Source organism: Elephas maximus, chromosome 18, assembly GCF_024166365.1.
Source record: "Elephas maximus indicus isolate mEleMax1 chromosome 18, mEleMax1 primary haplotype, whole genome shotgun sequence".
In the NCBI taxonomy this organism is placed as follows: domain Eukaryota; kingdom Metazoa; phylum Chordata; class Mammalia; order Proboscidea; family Elephantidae; genus Elephas; species Elephas maximus.
The window spans coordinates 28,840,103-28,863,845 of record NC_064836.1 but is presented as its reverse complement, the minus strand read 5'-3'; the positions used below and the strand labels follow the sequence as shown (position 1 = coordinate 28,863,845).

Here is a 23,743-nt window from a genome sequence, read left to right as displayed (position 1 = left end):
ATTGAAATTTCATGTTATTTTAGTTATCCTGCGTTATGGATAGAAGTCCCTAGGTAGTGCAAATGGTTAAGCACTTCGCTACTAACCGAAAGATTGGCAGTTCAAACCCACCCAGAGATACCTCAGTAGAAGGGCTTGGCAATCTGTTGAAAGGTCATAGCCATGAAAACCGTATGGAGGGCAGTTCTACTCTGATGCTCACGGGGTCGCCATGAGTTGAAGTCCATTCAACGGCAACTGGTTTGGCTTTTGTTTATGTTAAAGGTAAGACAGAAAATATGGTGAATGTGATCCAAAGTCATCAACCCTAGGACATCTTGTCATTTCATAAGAAAACTATTTCTTATCATTATGGTGCCATAAAGGTACAGTGGTGTTTCAACTTCGTGGCACCCTAAGTTTAGATATTTGCACCACAACTATCATGTATTTTTTAGATTCCACCTTAGTGGTAAGTTGACTCTCTGTGTGGCAAAATTTTCTTTGTTCAATAATGAGTCAATCTAATTAAAAAAAAGTCACATTGCTTTGGTTCCTTTTATTGGCACATATAAAACCATTCTATGTTAACCACACACACATATCATTTAACACATATCATCTTAAACTTCCAAGTGGACTGAGCTGTAAAAGTTCTTTTGTTAATTATTGATTAGTAATTTGAGCATTTTTATCTATAAGAATAATGTTATAAATGATTATCAGATTCCCAGACTAGCCCAGAAAAGTCTGTTTAGCCCCTACTGTCATTATGTGTTGGAATCAGCTTGACGGCAATAGGTCTGGTTTTTTATTTCATTTTGTTTCTGGTCGTTAACAGGAGCCCTGGTGGTGCAGTGGTTAAGGGCTCACTGCTAACTAAAAAGGTTGGCACTTTGAATCCACCAGCTCCTCCTTGGAAACCCTATGGGGCAATTCTGCTCTGTCCTATAGCTGCTATGAGTTGGAATTGACTCTACAGCAACAGGTTTGGGGTTTTTTTTGTTTGTTAAACATAGTTCTAATGATGTCAATCTAAGTTTTGATTTCTAGAGCAAGGGAAAAGGAGGAGAAGGGGGATGAAGAAGTGAGAGGAGAAATAGAGGATGTGGTGTAGTGGGGAAGGAGACAGAAGAAAGCAAAGAAAGAAAAGGACGTGGAAGAGAGGGACTAGAAGAGAAGGAAACTTTGCCTGTGTTTAGACCTTGCTCTAAGCAAAATTTTGAGATATATGCAATTATTTTTTTGTGTCCTCCAATTTCCATTTCTGGATACCCCTCCTTGGGACCCTAGTGCCCTCATTTGGTCCTAGGGATCTACCCTATCCATGCGTGTCCTACCTCCCGTGCACACACTTTCATACTCAACAAACATACTCTCAAAACTCCTGTTTCTCAGTGCTTCTATTCTTGGTAGTATTAGGAAGATATCGGTCTAAGAGAACCTAATCGTTTTGTGGAATTCACGGTTCCTATACCTCTGAAACCTATCAGTCTGCTAAGGAGCGTTCCAGGCAATGTGACAAAATGAAGCAGGAAAAAAACGAAGGCAGGGATTTAAAGGAAGATCCCTCTGGGGAACAGGCCCATGCCTTTCTCAGGATCGTCCCCTGCATTTAGCTCTGTAAGCAGTTCCTGGTGTGTATTGCTTTCTCTACTTCTGGTCTGACATTTCTCCATGGGCTACCAGTTACAAAGACCTAGCCTACATCTGGCATTCAATATATGCTTCTGGACTGGATCCTTGGGGTTTGGTGGTTTCTTTATGTTTTGTTTTTCAAAACAGCTCCCGTGGTTGGAGTAGAGAGGGCTGCCCATTTGTATATGTGGCTCTTCTGTGAATGGGGGGGTGTCATGGATTGAATTGTGTCCTCTAAAAATGTGTGTCAACTTGACGAGACCATGATTCCCAGTATTGTGTGATTGTCCTCGATTTTGTCATCTGATGTGATTTTCCTGTATTTTGTAAATCCTACTCTCTGATGTTAATGAGGCAGAATTAGAGGCAATTATGTTAATGAGGCAGGACTCAATCTACAGGATTAGGTTGTATCTTGAGCCAGTATCTTTTGAGATACAAAAGAGAGAATAGAACAGAGAGGAGAGGGGCCTCATATCACGAAGAAAGCAGCGCCAGGAGCATAGCTCACCCTCTGAACCTGAGGTCCTTGTGCTGAGAAGCTCCTAGACCAGGGGAGGATTGATGACAAGGACCTTCCCCAGACCTGTCAAGGAGAGAAACTTTTTCCCTGGAACCGGCATGCTTAATTGTGACTTCTAGCCTCCTCGACTGTGAGATAATAAATTTCTTGTTTGTTAAAGCCATCCACAGGTGGTATTTCTGTTATAGCAGCACTAGATGACTAAGACATGGGGTGGGGAGGATACAGTTGTGGGTAGAGGTACCTATCTTGTGACCTTATTCCCAGATTCCTTGTTCCCGTTGTCCATAGTTTGCCAAGCTCCCAGTGGTTGAACATAGTCACAATGTTAGTAAATGAAGGTGACAACATAGCTTTTGTTGCTTGGAATTGGGACGGATTTAAAGTAAGGAAAGTAGGGAAAGTTGTTGGCGGTGCTGGCAACGTTTGCAATACTGTATGACTTTAAGGACGATTCCCTGTTGAAAAGAGCCATGTCTAAGAATGAGATATACATACATGTTGGCCAGTCTTTGTGCAAGGACACGGGCTTCTCTTTGGATTTGCTCTCTCCACCGCTGTGGATGAGTAAACTCTGCTCTGGTAACGGATGCTTGGCTTCTGCGTTGATGCGAAGCCTCTTCAGACCCCAAATAGCCAGGTATTCAGGGGGGAGAGTGTTTGTACTGCACAGAGAAAGCTTTAGGTCCTGGACCAGGGTGAAGTTCAGCAGGAGGCCCAGCGCAGACGTATCTGTGAACCAGATGGTGAGATGGCCATGGTAGCTGGTCTTCTCTGCGGAGAGGGGCAGGATGGTTTTACAGCTGCACACCAGGTTGGCCAAGCTGTAGTCACAGTCCCGGATGTCTGCAGAGCAGCTGCAGTTCCGAATGGTGTTTTCCTTTGTGAAGATCAGAGTGCTGTTCTTCTGACCTTTCGTGAAGTGGCCGAATGCAAGGATGCCCAGGGCAATGACCAGCAGGAGACAGCGCCTGGAAGGTGGTGCCATTTTTGTCTCAGTGGGGGCAGCGTGTTCGTGTCTCTCCTGCATGAACTGGTTTGTTGAGACTCACCTGAAAGAAAATATGCAGCTTTGTTATCACAGCCTCTCATTAGAAACACACAGCCTGAACCAATGTCACAAAACAATATACGTATTGATTAATGAGAAGCTAATTTGCTCTGTAAACGTTCATCTAAAGCACAATTAAAAATAAAATCTAAACAACAATAAAAAAAAGAAACACAGCCTACAGAAAAGAAACCCCTAAATAACAAATCTACCACCCCCCATCTGCCAGTTTGTCATACTGTGGTGGCTTGTGTGTTACTGTGATGGTAGTATTTCCAATACCAGCAGAGTCCACCCATGGTGGACAAGTTTCGGCAGCGATTCCAGACTAAGACAGACCAGGAAGAAGGGCCTGGTGATTTACTCCCAGAAATTAGCCAATGAAAACCCTATGGATGACAACAGACCATTGTCTGACTTACTTGCCGTGGACACATCTTCAGGAAAGACCAGTCGATGGAGGAGGACATCACGTTTGGTGAAGTAGAGGGCCAACAAGGGCAACAGAGACCCTCGGTGAGACAGATTGGCAAAACAGCCACAAAGATGGACTCAGTAATCAAAATGCCAATGATCATGAGGATGACTGAGGACCAGGCAACATTTCTTTCTGTTGTACATGAGTCAGACTTGGGCAATGCTTGGAGCCCAAGCACAGGGAGTGCTATTTTCCCTGAGCCACGGCAAAACCCCCGAACTCTACTATATGAGCACAGAACTCCCAGTGGTATCAGCTGACCGTGAGCATGCCAGCGCAGGAGTGAGGTCGAGTGCCAGACCGGAGGCTGACGGCATCCTATCCGTGGGGAGGGATGTGGAGTTATTTGAGTGGGCACATCCTCCAAACATCCAATTACTAGTACTTAGGACTTGTGAACCCCTGAAACAGTACGCACCCTTCTCCCCCTCCGTATCTGACTTCCTGGAATTCAGGACAAATTGTTCCTTGTTGGATTCAGCTACCCAAGTGCTACCTGTTAAGCAACATAGCATGAATACCAATGGAAACTTTTGGTTAATGGTAAACTTTAATTTCTAACTAGATGAACATGCCCCCCCTCCCCCCGCCAATATTCATCTGTTTACAGATCCATTCATTCTCTTGCTGGCCTCCTAGGAAGTAATGTGCCAGAGTCAATTGTAACTGTGTTACTAGACAGTGAAGAGGCTGATTATGTATCAATGTGGACTGCCAGAAGAATGAACAAATCAGCCTAGAACCAACAAATCAGTCTTAAAAGAAATATAATTAGAACAGCCCTTAGAAGCAAGGATGGTGAGTCTTTGGCTTGCTTACTTTGGACACATCATCAGGAAAGACCAATCTCTAAAAAAGGACACCATGTTTAGTAAAGTAAGGGGTCAGTGAAAATGCAGGAAACCCTCCATGACACAAATTCACACAATAGCTACAACGATGGACTCAAACATACCAACAATCATGAAGGTGGCACAGGATCAGGCAGTGCTTCGTTCTGTTGTACATAAGGTCATCATGAATTGGAGCCGGCCCAATGGCAACTAACAACATCAATAATATAAGAACAAATTTTATGAATTGATTTTGTCAAGCAATTTATCGTAGAGATTCAACACAACACTAATCAATATATAAGTGCTGCTGAATGATTCTAAAGAAGAACTGACGCTTTTGAATTATGGAGTTGGCGAAGAATATTGAATATGCCACGGACTTCCAGAAGGACAAACAAGTCTGCCTAGGAAGAAGTACAGCCAGAATGCTTCTTAGAAGTGAGGATGGTGAGATTTCGTCTCATATACTTTGGACATGTTATCAGGAGGGACCCATCCCTGAAGAAGGACATCATGGTTGGTAAAGTAGAGGGTCAGCGAAAAAGAAGAAGACCCTCAATGAGATGAATTGACACAGTGGCTGCGACAATGGGCTCAAACATAGCAGCGATTATGAGGATGGCACAGGACCGGGCAGCATTTCATTCTGTTGTACATAGGGTTGCTATGAGTCAGAACTGTATGATAGCATTTAACAACAACTAAAAAACGATCCTAGATAAGGAATGAATGCATGTGTCATTTAAACATCAGTGTCCAGTGGAGACACAAATGTCCGCTTGGGGGAAAAAGCCCTAACAAAGTAGAGCATGTACTAGATTGCCTGGCATATAATAGGTAGGAAGTCTCCTTTTATGGTGTCATTGGAATAAGATAAGCATCATGGCATACGGCGGCAGATTTCAGTATTGTAAAAATAATTAAATTTCCTGTGAATTACCTGTTATTGCATCCTAAGGTAAGAGAGAGACCAAGCAATACAATTCAGTTCATCTATATTTACCCGTGGAATTGGCAAGGTACTTGGAATGAGACCTCTGACTAGGCAGGCCTAGAGCTATTGACAGGGCCACCCCAGAGAGGCGGGGGAGGAATTGATGGAAGGGCCGGGCTGGGGAGCAAAACCTGCATCCAAAGAGTAAGCAGACAGCAGGAAAGAAGCCAGGTAGACACACAACACTACAGCAGGAGATGAGGCCACAGGTTGGAAAAACAAGGCAGTGAGAAGTCCAAGGGAAGCATAGCTGAAACTACTGGGAATCAGACAGACAGCCAGTGTCATAGATTGAATTGTGGCCCCCCAAATTGTGTGTCAACTTGACTAAGCAGTGATTCCCAGTATTGCGTGGTTGTCCACCATTTTGCCATCTGATGTGATTATCCTATGTGTTGTAAACCCTAACCCCTGTGATGTTAGTGAGGCAGGATTAGAGGCAGTTGTATTAATGAGGCAGGACTCAGCCTACAGGTTTAGGTCGTATCTTGAGTAAATCTCTTTGGAGATATAAAAGATAGAAGTGAGCCGTGGAGGGGAACCTCATACCACCAAGAAAGAAGCACTGGGGGTGGAGTGTGTCCTTTGGACCTGGGGTCCCTGTTCTGAGAAGCTCCTAAACCAGGGAAGATTGACTACAAGGACCTTTCCCCAGAGCCAACAGAGAGAGAAAGCCTCCCCCTAGAGCTGGCACCCTGAACTCGGGCTTCTGGCCTCCAAGACTGTGAGAGAATAAACTTCTGTTTGTTAAAAAAAAAACGTCCAGTTGTGGTATTTCTGTCATAGCAGCACTAGATAACCAAGATGGGCAGACAGGTAGCACAAGTTGTCTGCGGGTGTCTGGAGTGCAGGGAGGATAAAAATAAGCTTAGCCAAGTAAACTTGAACAGCTGGTGGGACATTGGTTCAAGCAATCCTGACTCCATTCCTTCATTCAACAAATGCTCATTGAGAATTAACTAAGTGGCAGGCATTTTGTCAGCCCTGGGGACATAGCCCAGAACAAGGCAATCCAGGTCCCAGCCTTCATGGAGCTTATGTCCTGACAGACTTGAATCTGCTTCCTGTTGCCTGTGGTACCCAAGGCTGGGCCAGGCCTGCAAGTGAGGACCACGAGGCTGCAGCAGTGGGCAAAAGGGGGGAGTTAGGTAGGGCCATCACCGACTGTGTGCCAGGCCCTGGCTTAGGCCCAGTAGGGGAAACAAAGATAACCAGGATATGGACCCCGCCTTCCAGGGGCTTATACTCAAAGGAGGAAGACAGGTAAGGCTGAGCTGAGAGGGGCTGTGCTAAAAATACAAATAGTTACAGAAATGTAGCAGAGACAAATTCCATTTGGGGGACTGGATAAGGCGGTTTAGAGAGTTTTGTGTTTATTTTGAATTTGGCACAAGGTTCTGTTAAGGGATTTATTAACAGGTACATCTTGTAATAAAAGAAAGGGCTTGGAGAACTGGTGGAGGCGGAGCTGTCTCTGAACAAGAGGTTTGGCAGCTTTATATGGCGCTGGAGTGTGATGGTGACTACCCGACTTAGTAAGTAACAGTGAATAATTTATTAATTACAAGAGAATTTTAGGTGACCAGCTGTCCCAGATTCCGCCAGAGGCTTCTGGGACAGCATGTCCCAGGAACCTTGTTATCCCAGAACTAGGAGTGTTGCTCTCAGTATCATCGGCCCACTCTGACCCCAGCCTTAAAGGGAAAGTGGGTAAAGATGGTCTATACAGGGGCCTGGATCATCCTTTCAGGTGCTCCATACTGTTCAGAGGCATGCGTGGAAGAGGAAAAGAGTGAAAGGGAAAAGGATATTGCTGTCCTGGAACTTGCAGGGCTAGAAGTCCCCACAGGGATTCGTGAGCAGCTTTCCAACAGTCAAGCCCCTGGCTTGACCTCAGGGTGGTCCCTGCCTCCTGGACATGAAAAACCAACACCAAAGCAGCTGCTGTCGAGTCAGTTTGGACTCATGGGGACCCCACTGAGTCAGAGCACAGCTGTGCTCCACAAGGCTTTCAATGGCTGAGTTTTCACAAGTAAATCACTGGGCCTTTCTTCTGAGGCACCTGTGGTTGGACTAAAAACTCCAACCTTTCAGTCCAGTCGAATGCTTTAACCATTTGCACCATTTATCAGGGATGTCCGAAGGCTGGAATAAGGAGGCCAGATGCAGGAAGCCTAAGAAAGGTGGGACAAATACCCCTTGTCTATGAGGTATTTATGAGGGTACCACAAAGAGGCCAGCTGGACATTTATCGACTTCAGTTTTACCATGAATTTCTTTCTTTAGACTTGCTGAATGTGGACGGCAAGAAAACCCTTCAGTTTGCTATGTGTTTGTTCACCTGTAGGCACATTCCCGTGGGACGTAAGGAGAATGGCCATAATATGTTACACTGTCCCTGCTCCTTGCTGTGCCCCTGCCCGGAGGGAGTGCAGTGAGGGGGGCTCATGTTAGAACATAGGAGGCAAGTCGCAATGAGGGACACAAAAGATGGGGCGCTGAGGAAGTGCCGTCAGGCCAGGAAGACCCAGGGGGTGCCCGCTCAGCAAGGCCCCTGACTCTCCCACCACTGCCACCTCAAAGCCCGTCAATCTCCTCTGTCCCGCCTTTGGAATTCTCAAGTCCCTGCCACTCTATGGAGCCCTGGTGGTGCAGTGGTTAAGAGCCTGCTGCTAACCAAAAAGATCGACAGCTCAAATCCACCAGCTGCTCCTTGGAAACCCTGTGGGGCGGTTCTCTACTCTGTCCTTTTGGGTTGCTATGAGTCGGAATTGACTCCATGGTAATGGGTTTGGTTTGGTTTTTGGTTTTACCACTGTACGCTAATTACATAATTTCCCTTTTCTCTTTCCCATTCAAGAAATAGTCTCCTACTCAGATATTACTTCCTTTTTGAAGCTTATCATGTCACCTTCCTCCTACCTGTCCCCAGAAAAAAGTACAGACTTAACAACCGGAAAAAAAAAAAAAAAACCAAATTCATTGCCCTCGAGTTGATTGCGACTCACAGTGACCCTTAGGACAGGGTAGAAGTGCCCCATAGGATTTCCAAGGCTGTAAATCTTTACGGAAGCAGGCTGCCACGTCTTTCTCCCACAGAGTAGCTGGTGGGTTTGAACCGTCGACCTTTCGGATAGCAGCTGAGGGTTAACCACCAGAATACCAGAGTTCCCTGTAGACTTAACACCCTATACAAATTGTTATTATCACACTGTGATGTGATTCTTGGTTCAAGTGTATCTCCACCGGAGTATCACCCCTCTTTCTGGCTCCGTAGTCACAGTTTCCAACATTGCATCAAGTGCATAGCAAGGTCTCAACAAATGTTTATTGAATGAATGAAAAAAAATAGTTTATCAAATCTTAGTATAGTAAGACTTTTAACTGCTAGTCCTAGAAATCCAATTCAGACTGGTTAACTTTAGTTAAAAACAAAACAAATCTCACGCATTTGAAGTCAAGGGAGTATTTCAGGCATGGCTTGATCCAGGTGCACAAAAAGAAGTGGCCAGGAAATGCGCTTCATTTCTTGCCTCTGCTTTCCTCTGTTTTGGCTTCATTCTCAGGCAAGTTCACCCCTTTTGGGGACAAGATGGTCACCAGAAGGTTCAGGTTTTCTTTTACCAGTTGAGCAACTCCCAGAGACAAAAGTCCTGCTTTACCAACAGTATGAAGCAAAAATGCACGGGTCTCCCCAAATCACATGCGCAACCATGCGGTTGATGAGTAGGACTGGCCACACTGGAGACAGCGAACTGAGAGGATGGCGGTAATCAGCAAGCTTCACCAGAAAGAGGCAAGGTGGGCAGTCAAAACAGCAGCTGTGCGCTAGTGCCCGGGGGTGAGCATGGCCATCTTCCTCCTCTCCTGAGCACTCTTCTGATAAAAGAATGCTCCAAGAATGTAGGTGTGTGTCTCGCTTTGGGGTACACCCAGGATCCCAAACCATCTCTCTTGTTGAATGACCTGTCACTCTCCCCTCCTCTGAATCCTCAACAATTTCTGCGATGATACACCTTGGGGACCGCATTTGTGAGCAACATCCTTGCTTCGCTCCCCACCTCCTGACTGCAAGCTATGTTTCTTGGGGTGCCTAGATGCTGGCTTTGTTCTGCCTTTACCCCAGGGCCATAGCTCAGATCTGTACATGAGACTGTTTGCTTCTTGCTGGAACACCTTATCAGTGTCTCGTCCTCTTACTTCCCCAAGTTCTTCATCTGAGTCTTTTCTCTAAGTGCTTTTCCGCTTTAAAATTAAAAAAAAAAAAATCACTTCTAATTTTGAATTAGAACTCACTTTTCTGAATTAGAATTTTAAATCCCTTTTTAATCCTAATTGCTGAAAGGATTTTGGAGAAGGTCACCATGTTTTTCTGCAGTTATATATATTTTTTCTTTTGTGCTGAGACTATAGAGTTTAAAACACTGTTATTCATGACATTTCACATCTGTTTTGGGCAAATGGTCCAAATGCTATCCTCCCCCTGACACACTATCTCCTTACTGGTAATATCTTCTTATAAACAGAACTAGTCCAGTTTGAAACATTCCTTTCGGAGTCAAGTGTAAACATTATCTAAATGTTGGGTGTAATCCTAGATTGGAAAGGAATCTGTGCGGAATTTGTTTTGAAGTAACTGATGTCTGTATCTGCTCAATTCAGAGGTTGTTGCCTTCGTGCAGCTAGTTGCTAGTATTATTTGCTATAGAAATTTCTTCAGCTGCAATACGAAAATAATATTCGAATTGATCTCAGGATAACAGTAACTCTGGTTTTTAAACATGCTCAGTGATTTAAAGGCTCAAAGATTAAAAAAAATTTTTTTTACTTGTTGCTGAGAATCTACATAGCAAAACATACACCAATTCCAGTTTCTGCATGTACAACTCAGTGACACTGATTACATTCTTTGAGTTGTACAACCACTCTCACCCACCTTTTCTGAGTTGTTCCTCCCCCATTAACATAAACTCATTGCCCCCTAAGGTTCCTATCCAGTCTTTCAAGTTGCTGTTTTCAGTTTGATTCCATATAGATAGTTCTTAAAAGAGCACAATGCTCAAGGCAGACATTTTTTACTAGTTAAGCTACCCTATTGTTTGGTTTTAAGAAGACTTCAGGGAATGTTTTTGATTTGAGGTTTAAAGATTATCTCAGGGCAATAGTTTCAGGGATTCATCTAATAAAGGCTCAAAGATTTAATGATCATAAACATTTTTAGTATCTGGAAAATTTAGATGGATTTACACCACCTGAGCTTTTGTTATGGTTGTATAAAAGCCATTTAACGTGTCTCACAGTCTAGGTGTGTCAGAGACTTCTGTTGTTGTTAGTTGCTGTTCAGTCAATTCTGACTCATGGAGATGCCATGTGTGCAGTGAGGAACTACCTCATAGGGTTTTCAAGGCTGTGACCTTTTGGAAGAAGATTGCCAGGCTTCTCTTCTGAGGTGCCTCTGGATGGGTTTGAACTACCAACCTTTCTGCTAGTAGAGTGCTAGATTCCTATCAATATCCATGTTTTTGTCTTTTCCCTTGACACACTCCTGGACTTCATTTCCAAGTTTCTTTCATCTAGGTGGAGCCATGTGACTGAGTTCTGGGTAGTGGAACATGGCTGCAAGAGCCCGTGAAGGACCGTTAAGGCCCCAGAGAATGGCAGAACTATAGATGGAAGCTTGAGTCCCTGAATGACTGTGTGCAGCAGAGTGTACCTCTCCTCCTTAAAGACATAGGAGAGTAAGGTAAGTGATAAACAGACCTTTACTACTATAAGCCAAGATATTTTGAAGTTTGTTATAATAGAGTTTACACTGATGAAATACCTGTAAAAAAAAAAAAACCCTTTGCCGTTGAGTCGATTCCAACTCACATTGACCGTATAAGACAGAGTAGAACTGCCCCCGTAGAGTTTCCAAGACTGTCATCTTTACAGAAGCAGATTGCCACATCTTTCTCCCACGGAGCAGCTGGTGTGTTTGAACTGCAGACTTATCAATTAGCAGCCAAGCACTTAACCAGTGTGCCATCAGGGCTTCTTCTGACTAATGCAGCAGGTATTAATATTTTACTTCTATTTATGATTTTTTACATCTTCTTTTCTCCAGAGAAAATGAGAACTAAACATTTAGAGAACACTTATTTTGTGCCAGACGGCGGCCTCATCAGTTGCTGACAAGTCAGCTCTGACTCATGGTGCCCCTACGTGTGTCAGACGAGAACCGCGCTCCATAGGGTTTTCAGTGGCTGATTTTTCAGAAGTAGATCGTCAGGCCTTTCTTCCGAGGCACCTTTGGGTGGATTCAAACCTCCCGCCTTTCAGTTAGTAGCCGAGCACATTAACTATTTGTACTACCCAGGGACTCCGGGTGCTGAGATCAAAGAGGAAGAAGGTATCATCGTTGCCCTTAAGGAACTTGAAATTTGCCTAAGAAATTTAGAATGTGCTATGGGAACAAACAATTAGGCAACGAATTCTGAGACAGTGCACTTGGTGGGTGCTTATGAAAGATGCCGATCAAGTCTTGGGAAGGGAGAAACGGGAAAGGGGGTGCCATTTAGGCAAAGAAGGGGTGGGAGTGAGGAGAGGTGAGGCAGTGCAGATAGAAGGGTCACGTGAGCAAAATCTCAGAGAAACTGAAGTGCTTGGTGTGTTCAGAGCACATTGAATGACTATAAAAGATGTCTTGGAGCCCGTGAGGCTGGGAACGCTGGCAGAACACGGTTAGACGGGGCCTTGCTGGCCAAGCTTAGAGGTTTGGACTTCACCCTGACAACCAGTGGGTTTCCAAACTCTTCTGATTTTTACCCCATCAATAAAAACTTTGAAAAACTCTCCCTAATAGCTACGATTTTTTAAAATTTATCAAGTGCCTACCTGCAATACCATATTTATTTATTATTTATATTGCAAACAATGCACAAGCAGTAGAAAATTTTTTAAATTTGGATAAAAGATAAATGAAAACGAAAGCTTCAATAATTTCAGCCCATGCCCCACTGGCTGGGCTTATGCACCCCTTTGATGTCAGCACCCCCCTTGGGAGCCCCTGCAGGAGGCAAGAAATCAGGCAGTGAAGTCTGGTGGGAGGGCTGTTTAGATCTGTGTTGAAAGAGGGTAATTTAGGCTGCCAGATAGAGGCTGAAAGGGAGACTAGAGACTGGAAAATGACTTCTAAGTAAGAGAACACTCTGCCTTTGTATACTCTTTGAAAGTTTATCTCTCCATTTGCTGACTCCTAACTCCAGGCTCCCAGGATAAATCTGTTTCCATATGTGGAATCCTTGAAGGGGTGGAGAGGACCAAGAGGGCAGAGTTAGGAGATAGGGGTGGGGATGAGGTTCCTTCCCTGCTGTGGGCATGCAGCCGAGAGTGCCGCCTGACCCCTGGGTGGGGGGACCCGTAGGAAACAGGAGGGCCCATCTGGGCAGCAGTGGAAAGCTCTTTTCATTGGGGAAGTCTATCCTGGAGACATCTACTCTGCTCCTGACAGCCATGTGTTTCATTAGACCGGCAGCAAGACCGGCTGCTACGGAGGACTAGTTATGGGCAAGACTATGAAGTCGGCAGAGTATCACTCAAGTCCCTAGGTTCCCCTCACCCTGCCTTCATCTTAATTCCTTGGTCATTCCCTGAACCACTCTTTCTGGGTTACTGGCGTGAAAATGCACACTCAGAGAGGGGTCTAATATCAGTTGTTTAAGCCTCATCAGTGGTCCCTGGGTGCAAACAGTTAAGGCGCTCAGCTGCTGACTGAAAGGTTGGAGGTTCAAGTCTCAAGTGCCTTGGAAGAAAGGCCTGGTGATCTATTTCTGAAAAATCAGCTATTGACAATCCTATGGAGCACAGTTCTACTCTGACACACATGGGGTCACCATGATTTGGAATTGACTAGGCAGCAACTTTTTTTTTTTAAGCCTTAATAGGAATTAAATCAACACATTATTGCCCAAGGGGATTTATACTTTAAGCCTTAGACCTGCTTTGCCCCTTATTAGAGGAATAGCAAGGCTCAAATGGCAAGTGTGGGAGAAGTATGGGGTGGAAATTCTCCAGAGACCCCAGAATTGGGGGGTCACCTGTTGAGGCCCAGTTCCCACCCTCCAGAGGTGGCATGCAATTACACAATCACTGTCCCCATCTAGGCTGAGGGGGTGATGCTGACTATTCAGCATTACGGGGCAGAGGTGCTCATGGGACGCTGTGTGAAGCCTTTAGGTGGAGGACCCTGAAAAGCTCTCAAGAAAAAGGAGTTTTTTTGCATTTTCCTTTTCTTTGGCTCTGTTCCACGAATGCACCGCTCAAGGTTGGTCAGAGATAACACTACTTAAGATGACATTGAGGGGGGAATGATATCCTTGCTGTTTAATATTTCCAGGTTTATAAAGTTGAAAGGGAAGTTAATTTGGGTCTCTCCCCAATGTTTTTTCACCACGATGAGTGTTGTCTTTCCTTTCTTCTTCACATTCCACAACAGCACACCCCCGCCCCCTGAATTTTCACACGCCCTTACAAGTATCTCCCTCTGAAGTCTCTGCTCCTGGCGACTTCTATTGGCGAGGCTGGAGTCCCCTGTGTTGCACAGCTGGTTGTGAGAGGCAGGGGACAGAAGCACCACGACTCTGATTGATGGGGGCTCATTTTGGGGAGCTCATTTGCTTTATACGGTGGGATCTAAACTGCTTGGCTTTCTCAGGTGGAAGGAGAAGTTAAAATTTCGTGTCTCTCTAAGTTGGAACTAGGCAAAATTAGCTTCAAGCATGTAGTTGGGGTTTTACAAGGACACAATAAAAACTATGTTATTGTTCACGTTCAATTCACACTGCACGGTGTTGGGCCAGCCACGGAGCCTCCTTGGGTCTCATTTCTCTCCTTTTGGCACAGGGATGATAAGACGTAACACAAAAGGTTACGATAGAGGAAAATAAGATGCCTATGGTAGTAGACACAGTACCATTAGTACTACTCGCTAGTACCCATTGGTACTACTCACTAGTACTTGCACTACTCTTCATGGTGTTGCTCTTGTTAGTTGTCATCACGTGGGCCCTGGATTCATGGTGAGCCCATACACAGCAGGATGAAATCCTGCTCGATTCTGCACCATCCCCACGACTGGTTGTGGATCAGACCATTGTGATCTACTGGGTTTTCACTGATACTACTTTGATTTTTTACTATTTTTCATTATTTTACTAGTTTTATTAGTACTATTCATAAACTCTGATGTTTTGTAATTTCAGAATTATAGAGATTATAGAATTATAGTGATTAGCATGTTGTGTCAGGGCACCCCAAAAGCTACCCCAGGGAAATATAAAGTAACTGGTTCATTAAATGCACTGCTTACCTTGAGAATTTGAATAGAGAGCAGGCTAAGCATCAAACAAAAAGGCCTGTTTGCATCATTTTTCCTGTAAACAATCATAATCAGGCTTATAAATGTCCTTCTGTAAATTCTGGGGAAAGGAAGGTCCTGAAATTATTAACGAACAACTCTGGCACATGGAAATTGATTGTCCAATTCCTGTTTCTTCTAATTTAAATGTGTGTAAGATGTTTAAAGGAAAAGTAGAAACGTGGAACATGATCAGGACACTTTACTTTTGGTCTCTTACCGTGCCTGACGGAGACTGTGATGGCTGTATAATGGCCCCCTCAAGATGTTCACTGCTGCTGTTGAGTCAATTCTGACTCATAGTGAGTCTATGGGACAGAGTAGAACTGCCCCATAGAACTTCCAAGAAGCAGCTGGTGGATTTGAACTGCTGACCTTTTAGTTAGCAGCCGAGCTGTTAACCACAGTGCCACCAGCGCTGGTGGTTCCTTGCATAAGTGGAATTGTTGAGGAAGAAGGGAGGGTAAAGAAGATGCATTCCTGGGGCCTGGGGTGGGAAGAAAAGAGGGATGGAATTGCTGCACGCAGCCTCTTTTCCACCCAGCCTAGGCCTTAGGATGAGCCCAGTGGAGCTGCAGGCAGAGACTGAATGGACTGCTTCAAGAAGAGCCTGAGACGGGGCATAAATAAACAGTCCCTGCCGGGGCGACAAAGCTTTACACAGGGTGGGAACAGGGCACTCTTCGCAGTTCTGCCCTGAGCACAGCACAGCTCTGGTGCAGTAGGAATGGGAGCAGGTAACACTATTTGGCCCCTTCTGTAGAACGGATTGGGGTGCCCCTGAGACTGCTCTCTGGGCAGCAAATCACCAGAGACCCCATGGCAGAGGCAAGGGACAGTAAACATCCAGTGGGAGCCAGGCACAGAAGCACGTGAGAGGGCCATTTGTAAATATAGGTAAGACACACCTGGGGCCTCCACAAATAGTTAGGAGGAGACCCTGCTGGGCAGAGAGGGTGGTTGGGAGGAGGCAAGGACCTGTATCAGGTAGGTGAGAGCATGAACCAGCAAAATACAAGCTATTTGTGTTAATATAACCTAATTTGTACCCACTGAATGGTAAAGCCAGGTTTCAAATGGATTACTGATTTGAGATTAAAGTTACTTAATCTAGAAATGGACTAAAGCGATCAGAAGCTCATAGACTAAGATGACTAAGAACCAATTTTGTGTTTTGAAATCGTTGGCTTAACTGGGTGTTGATTTCACCCACTAATCTACTTATTGGGTGTTGGACTCCTGGTTCTTGGCATGCTGTGTAGGTCATGTTTCTGATGTGACAGAGCCCTGGTCTCCTTATTGTCCACAGTTTCCCCATTCCTAGCACAGTGCCTGACACATAGGTTGTTGTTGTTAAGTGCCATCAAGTCGGTTCTGACTCACAGCAACACTATGTACAACAGAATGAAAAACACGGGCTGGTCCTGGGCCATCCTCACAATCATTGCTTTGTTTGAGAACATCGTTGCAGCCACTGTGTCAATCCGTCTTGTTGTGGTCTTCCTCTTTTTTGCTGACCCCCTACTTTACCAAGCATGAGGTCAAGGAATCAAGCTTGACACACCAAGGCTCTCCATTAACACTGATATTGTCCAAATGAATCCCTGCATTGGCTAAGTCATACATCTTACTGACCTTTGGTACCTCTTTTGCCTTTTACCTCCTGGAATTGTGGACTGTATCATGTTACCAAATCACCAAGCAAGAATCGTCTCCTTCAGCAGGAATTTCATTGCATGGCCTAGCCACGACAGGAGAACCACAGGACATTTTGAGTATGGAAGAGCGGGTGAGAAATTTGAGCGTGCTGTTCTTTGCTTTACCTATGAGTCACCCACAAAAACCATGGATGGATGACATCTGGCAAAGGTTCCAAGAGGTCACGCCAACTTCCTGTCACTTTACCAATGAGCCCAGAGTAGCTTCACAGTTGCCTTGGAACTTTCCTGTAAATCTGATGGGACACGGGGTGACACGCTCACTTACAATGATAGTCTGAGCCCCTGATCACTGTCCTTCCATTTCACGCCACACCCTCCCAGGACCTAAGCAAAACAGAGTTAGTATAGGTTGATCTCACAGATATTTGTGAGCATCACAAAGCCATTGCCCTAACTGAGATTGTAATGAGCCCTGCTGCAAAATTTCTCCATAATTGAACATTTGAGAGTCCAGTCTTGTAAAGCGAACTCAGGGAAAGCTTTGTTCAAATTACTGGGCCTGTCATGTGAACGTGAGCTTGCTGAGAAAATGAGTCAGACACTAACCCTTTTCCTAGGAGATAGGAAACAAAAATGCTGGCAAACCTTTAATATTTTAATTACCTGCTTCCGGAACAATAAAAGGGGATTCAGACCTTCCATTTGCAGTTGTACATTATCACAGTCCCATAAAGTACCTGAAACTATTTCCTCAAGATGTAAGCCTTATGCTCTTTCCTGTCATCTATATTCAAGTTCCAACCTTTAGATTTTAAAAGAGTAAGAACTGAATTTTCCTTTGCTGGTTTTAATTTAAAACTTCAGAGGCAAAGGCTATTGAAGCCCTGTTGCTTTCTTGAAAGTTTTTTTAAAGGTTTTAAAATGCCTTCTGGAAATGACGATTAAATGTAATGTGGTATTCCACGGAAACAGCAGTCAAGAAATCAAACAACATGTTCCATTGGGCAAATCTGCTGCAAAAGAGCCCTTTAAAATTTTTGAAAAGCAAAGATGTCACTTTGATGACTAAGGTGCCTGACCCAAGCCATGGTCTTTTCAATCACCTCAAATGCACGAGAGAGCTGGGCAATGAAAAAAGAAAACAGAGGAAGGATTAAAATATTTGAATTGTGGTGTGGTGTTGACAAAGACTATTGAATATACCATGAACTGCCAGAAGAACGGAAACCCTGGTGGCATAGTGGTTAAGTGCTACGGCTGCTAACCAAAAGGTTAGCAGTTCGAATCCACCAGGCACTCCTTGGAAACTCTACGGGGCAGTTCTACTCTGTCTTATAGGGTCACTGTGAGTTGGAATTGACTCGACAGCAAAAGAACAAATCAGTCTTAGAAAAAATACAAGCAGAATGCTCCTCAGAAACAAGGATGGTAAAACTCCCTCTTGCTTACTTTGGATACATCATCAGGAAAGACCAATCGCTGGAAAAGGACATCATGTTTGGTAAAGTAGAGGGAGGGTCAGTGAAAACCAGGGACACCTCAATGAGATAAACTGACACAATAGCCCCAACTATGGCCTTAAACGTATCAAAGATCATGAAGATGGTACAGGACCAGGCAACTTTTCCTTCTGTTGTACATAAGGTTGCCATGAGCTGGAGCCAACTTGATGGGAACCAACAATGTAAACAACAATGTCACCAACAATGTAGTGAACCATGTAAGCAATGATGTAACCAACCATGTAAGAAGTTAACCACAGGGGAAACTAGTGGGGGAGTATATGGGAACTTTCTGTACTACTGTCACAGTCTTAAATCTAAAATGATTCTAAAATTTTAAAAGTTTATTAAAATAGAATGCCCCCTGATCTTATTGATGACTTCTTGAAGATAATTTTTGTTATAACAACAACGTTCCAGCAGATGATGGGGGCATCACAATTTGGTCAAAACCAAGTGCCCATGAAATGGTATCTAGAGACTGACAGTTCTTCAGACCAACCTGGCCGTGGAGAAGAGCCTGGCTTCCTTCATGACATTGGAGATCCAGCATTTCAGAGAGGCAAATTGGAAATAATCCTTTTATGGGAAACAGATCAAAACTGGGGAGGAAGAGGTGTGAGGGAATACTGTGGGAACAAAGACTAAAGTGGGGGGGGTGTATGGGGTGTCTCTCTTCACTTCCGTTGTATTTTCTAATTCTCAAATCTAGACTCCGTTGTTCCCTTATGCTGCTGTGTTGCTCCGGCATCTGGAGAACTTTTCTTTCTCTCCTCCAGTAAGAAACCACCTTCATCTCGTAATCCATCTACAAATCCCACCCCTTTCATGCAACTACTTGGGTAAGGCAGCTGAGCGATGTTCTTGCCTGCCTCAAACCTGCTTTTCTTATAGGGCCACATCAGTCTACTATAAAAGAAATTAAAAACAAGCTTTTATAAACAAATCTGTAATCACAGAGAGTCAGAGTTTTAAGCCACTCCAATGAGGCTTTTGTTGCCACCACTGACATCAGTGTGAGCTTGCTGAGAAAATGAGTCAGACACTAACCCTTTTGCTAGGAGATAAGAAACAAAAATGCTGGCAAACCTTTAATATTTTAAGTACCTGCTTCCAGAACAATAAAAGGGGATTCAGACCTTCCCTTTGCAGTTGTACATTATCACAGTCCCATAAAGTACCTCGTCATGTATCAGGTCTCCAGTGGCCCCCACCAGCCAACGTGCCAAATCCAAAAGTTAATTTTCTGGCCTTGTTTCACTTGATTCCTCAACAGCATTTGATATGGTTGCCCATTCCCTCCTTGAGGGAAGAGCTTTTTGTTCATCCATGGTACCACGTTCTCTTGCCATTTCAGTGGCCATACCTTCTCAGTCTCTTTGCCTGGCGTCTTCACTTCTCATCCCGCCGTTGTTGCAAGCTTCAGGCTTAGTGCCTGGTGCTCTTCTCCTTGTACATCCAGTCCCTCAGTGATCACAGACTCTTTCATGGATTTAAATACCATCTATATGCTAAGGAGCCCTGGAGGCACAGTAGTTAAGAGCTTGGCCGCCAGCCAAAAGGTCAGCACTGCTCCTCAGAAACCATATGTGGTAGTTCTACTCTGTCCTATAGGGTCGCTATGAGTCAGAATCGACTCGACGGCTGATTGGAGTTCCTGGGTGGTACAAACAGTTAACGTGCTTGGCTGTTAAACAAAAGGTTGGAGGTTCAAGTCTGCCCATAGGTGCCTCGAAAAAAGGACCTGGCAATCTACTTCCAGAAAACCAGCCACTGAAAACCCTGTGAAGCACAGTTCTACTCTGACACACATGGGATCACCACGAGTTGAAGTTCCCTCGATGGTAACTGGATATGCTGATGATTAGCAGAGTTGCATCTCTAGCTCCTAACCTCTCCTCTGAGCTTCATACTCAGGCATCGAACGTCTTACTTGATAGCTCTACTTGATGTATATGGTAGACATCGCAAATGTAACAAGTCAAATATACAACTCTGGACTCCCAACAAAGTTCAGACTCCTGGGTGGAGGAGAGGTATTATTATATCAGTATTTTATTGCATCAACATTTTACTGCCCTTCAGCCCTGTTCCCAAGGCTAAGCTAGCTAAATAGAGAAAATGGTCATTGGTAAGATGCAACCAAAAACCAAACTCACTGCCGTTAAGTCAGTTCCAACTCATAACGACTTTATAGGACAGAGTAGAACAGCCCCATAGAGTTTCCAAGGAGCAGCTGGTAGGTTCAAACTACTGACCTTTTGGTTAGCAGCCATAGCTCTTAACCACTGCGTGACCAGGGCTCTGATAAGGTACAAGGTACATTAAAATTAGAGATGTAAGAGATACATGTATATTGAAACCTCACTGAAATCAGTAACTGTACCTACTTTTTATTCATTAATAAGTGCTACTTCTATGCCAGGCACTGTTCTAAGTACTTTACATGTCTTATGTCACTTAATCCTTACAAAAACCCTAAAGTAGATATTATAGTCCCATAGTCACATCAGAAAATGGAGACAAGAGAGGTTAAATATCTTGTCAAAGGTTCGAGAGCCAGTAAGTAGGGCAACTAAGATTTGAACCCAGATAGCCAAATCTTAAGGAGTCATGGTGGCAATTGTAGTAGTGTTCCCGGCCCCAAGGTCATGTGCCTGCTGGAATGATGTTCCATGACTTCTATTCTATTACTGAACTTCATGGTCTTTAACCTAACATATGTATAAAAACCTCGTTGTGATTGAGTAGGAAACAAAAGGAATTAAGTGGGTTCTATTTTACATAATCATTTCAGAAACACTTTTTAAAAGAGGAATTAAAAATCTTTTATTGCGGTAAATATATACACAACAAATGGTTTGCCATTTCAGCGTTCTTCCAGTGTACAAGTCGGTGACATCACTTATGTTTACCATGCTTTTCAACCATTACCGTTATCCATTTCCATGTTTTCCCATCACCTTTAACAGAAGCTCAGAGTTCCCTAAACAACAGAGTTCCCCTTTCTCCCACCTTCCCACCCGCCCCTGGTAACCACAAATAAACTCTGGTCTCTATATACTTGCCTATTCTAGATATTTCATATACTTGAAATCATACAGCAAACCTGAACCAAAACTGAACCAAACCCATAACCATCCAGTCAATTCTGACTCATGGTGACGCTATAGGACAGAGTAGAACTGCCCCATAGGGTTTACAAGGAGCAGCTGGTGGATTCGAACTGCTGACCTTTTTGTTAGCAGCCAAAGGCTTAACCACTGCGCCACCAGGGCTCCCAAAGGGAACTTTTATACGTTAGATTAAAAAATAAGTTCCAGTTCATAATCAGAATAGAGAACAGCATTAGCTGAGTGCTGCTTCTGTTAATACAGGCTTGGATTATAGGACAAAAAACATCTCAGAGAGAGAGCCACGAGGAAGTTCGGCTAAAATACGTAGCCACTGCTCCCTTCTTCTCCACACAGGTCCTTGTGAGAGCTCATTACAGAATGGCTATCAGGGTTTTTCTTGGATCACTTGCTGTATGCTCACCTCAGCTGGCAGAAGTGCCCCCTAATCACACATCCACGGGGCAGCATGGCCTCCTGCTCTTCCTCCTGCTCCCACAGACACCGAGGAAGGAGCCACTGCTCCCTGAATCTCAAAAGCTCTGAGTATGCCAGCTTTGAGCAAAGAAAAACATTGGTGGGGAAAAGAAAGTTGGGAAATCTTTCAGCTGTTGAAAATCATTCGTTTCCATGAATACTTAATTGAAACTGTTATTTTCAGAACATGCCCAATTCCTGTCAAAAAAAATTTAGTAAAGTATAATAAAAAATTCAGTAAAATTTTTTTTTTTCTTCCAAAAGCATTGCATTATTCAGTCTTAATAGATTTTTAAAAAAAAGTAAAAACTTTCTCAAGGATGACTCCATTCATGAAAAGAAATTTTCAAACAAGTGAGGTCTGAGGTTTTTGGTAGTTTTTAAGGACAGGTTTTTTTTTTTTTTTGAAATAAATATTGTGCGCAATGCATGTGTAACATTTCCTTTCCCTAAGTGGTTAAGCATTCAGGCTGCTAACCAAAAGGTCCGCCAGTTCGAATCCACCAGTTGCTCCTTGGAAACCCTATGGGGCAGTCGGAATCTACTCGACAGCACACAACAGCAACAACATACATCAAGGACTCCCTGGTTAGCACAAACAGTTAAACGCTCAGCTACTAGCTGAAACGTTGGCAGTTCGAACCCACCCAGAGGCACCTGGTGATCCATTTCCAAAAGGTCACAGCCTTGAAAACCCTGTGGAGCACAGTTCTGTTCTGCACATGTGGGTCGCCATGAGTTGGAATCGACTCAATGGTAACTGATAACAACAACATATACCAACACACTTAATACTAAGTACTGTCCAGAAGCATTTACTGAACGATGAAGTATATACTGGACTGTGTAGGGACTACTGGGTCTGACCAAACATCCCCAACACCTATATCATCACTACATTATCATGTTCATTTGTTTTTACTTTTGAATAAAATGGCCAGCTCAAAAAGAGTTCACTATCCTATCCCCAAATGCTAATGCTTGTCTAAATTTAGTTTTCTCCTTTGTATGTTTTTTTCTAGGGGCTAAACTATAAAATGTAGCGTGTAAATGCGTAAATATACTACTATTAAACGATAAAAACAGCAAAGAAACAATATAAGCTGATACTTTGAGACTTCGTAGTTTTCTTTGTTTAGGCTCACAATAAGGAAAGGAACTCTTTTATCTAATTATTATATAGCATCAAAGATGGACAGGAAAGTATAGCCAGATGTTATACAGTGGAAACAAGAAGCCCAGATTCCATAGAGATATCCGTTATACAAGGTTAGCATAAGTGCATTTATCTATTTAGGGACTAAAGGAGAAGGTCATTGCATTGTTTGCTTAATACACTGAAAACGTTTCCTTTTAAAGGCAAGATCTCTGTACAGAGCAATTCGTATCCTGGAAGCCTAAAAAAGTGCTCTGTAGTGAAAACCACCCGTCAGTGTATCTTGTGTTCAGGAAATGCAAATATGACAAGAGGGAGGTGACCGACAGCGGCCCTTAACACCGTCACAGAACTTTCCTGCCATGCAGAAGTTTCAAAGCTATTAAAAACTGTCCGTTAACAGATACACACTTTCCAAAAAAGAAGGGCAGCTAAATTACTTACATCTCCCAGTTCCAGCAAGGCTCGTCTCTCCCTCGGCTCTGCAGCCCCTTGTCTGGCCGCTGATCCTTCGCCCTGGCTTGACAGCTGGTTAATCTGCAGGCACTTGCTGTTCTTTTCCGCTTTCAGAGGGCCAGCAGCCCTCCTTGTTTCCATGGCAACCAGGAGGCTGTGGCTGGCCTACCGCTCCTTTAGCCACAGCAGGAGAGAACCTGCCTAGGCAGCTCCTCGTCGCTCTTTTTGGGCTCTAAGCTGGGAAGTTTCCAGAAGGAGCGAAGGAGGCTGCTCTGGCTGCTGACCCTGAAGTACTGACACCGATGGAAGAAATCTTACGTTAGCAGCGAATCCAGTGAATTAAGTAGAGCACGGAGACGCCGCGATACTTTTGCCTTCGTGATTTGTTCTACTCTCTTAGGTCTGGGGAATGATTTAAAAAAACCTGTTCCGTCAAGTTGATTCTGATTCATGGAGACCTCATGTTTTACAGAGTAGAACTG

General features: G+C 44.0%; 1 protein-coding gene and 1 long non-coding RNA gene across 3 annotated transcripts in view; one reads left to right on the top strand and one right to left on the bottom strand.

The window, feature by feature from the left end:
- LOC126061315 (uncharacterized) overlaps positions 1-23,743 on the top strand; it is a 48,266-nt gene that overhangs the window by 21,492 nt on the left and 3,031 nt on the right. Inside the window, exon 2 of the long non-coding RNA XR_007513750.1 lies at positions 11,077-11,242. This is a non-coding gene — a long non-coding RNA (uncharacterized LOC126061315). The remainder of the gene's footprint in view (positions 1-11,076; positions 11,243-23,743) is intronic.
- Positions 1,774-23,555, bottom strand: C18H21orf62 (chromosome 18 C21orf62 homolog). 2 transcript variants are annotated; one of them, XM_049857778.1, is made up of 3 exons: positions 23,250-23,555; positions 4,625-4,712; positions 1,774-3,192 (listed from the first exon to the last, which is right to left on the bottom strand). In XM_049857778.1, the coding sequence occupies exon 3, from the start codon at positions 3,168-3,170 to the stop codon at positions 2,469-2,471; it is 702 nt and encodes a 233-aa protein (XP_049713735.1). In that variant the 5' UTR covers positions 3,171-3,192; positions 4,625-4,712; positions 23,250-23,555; the 3' UTR covers positions 1,774-2,468. The 2 variants fall into 2 exon arrangements, with proteins under 2 accessions (XP_049713735.1, XP_049713733.1); XM_049857776.1 differs by lacking the exon at positions 4,625-4,712.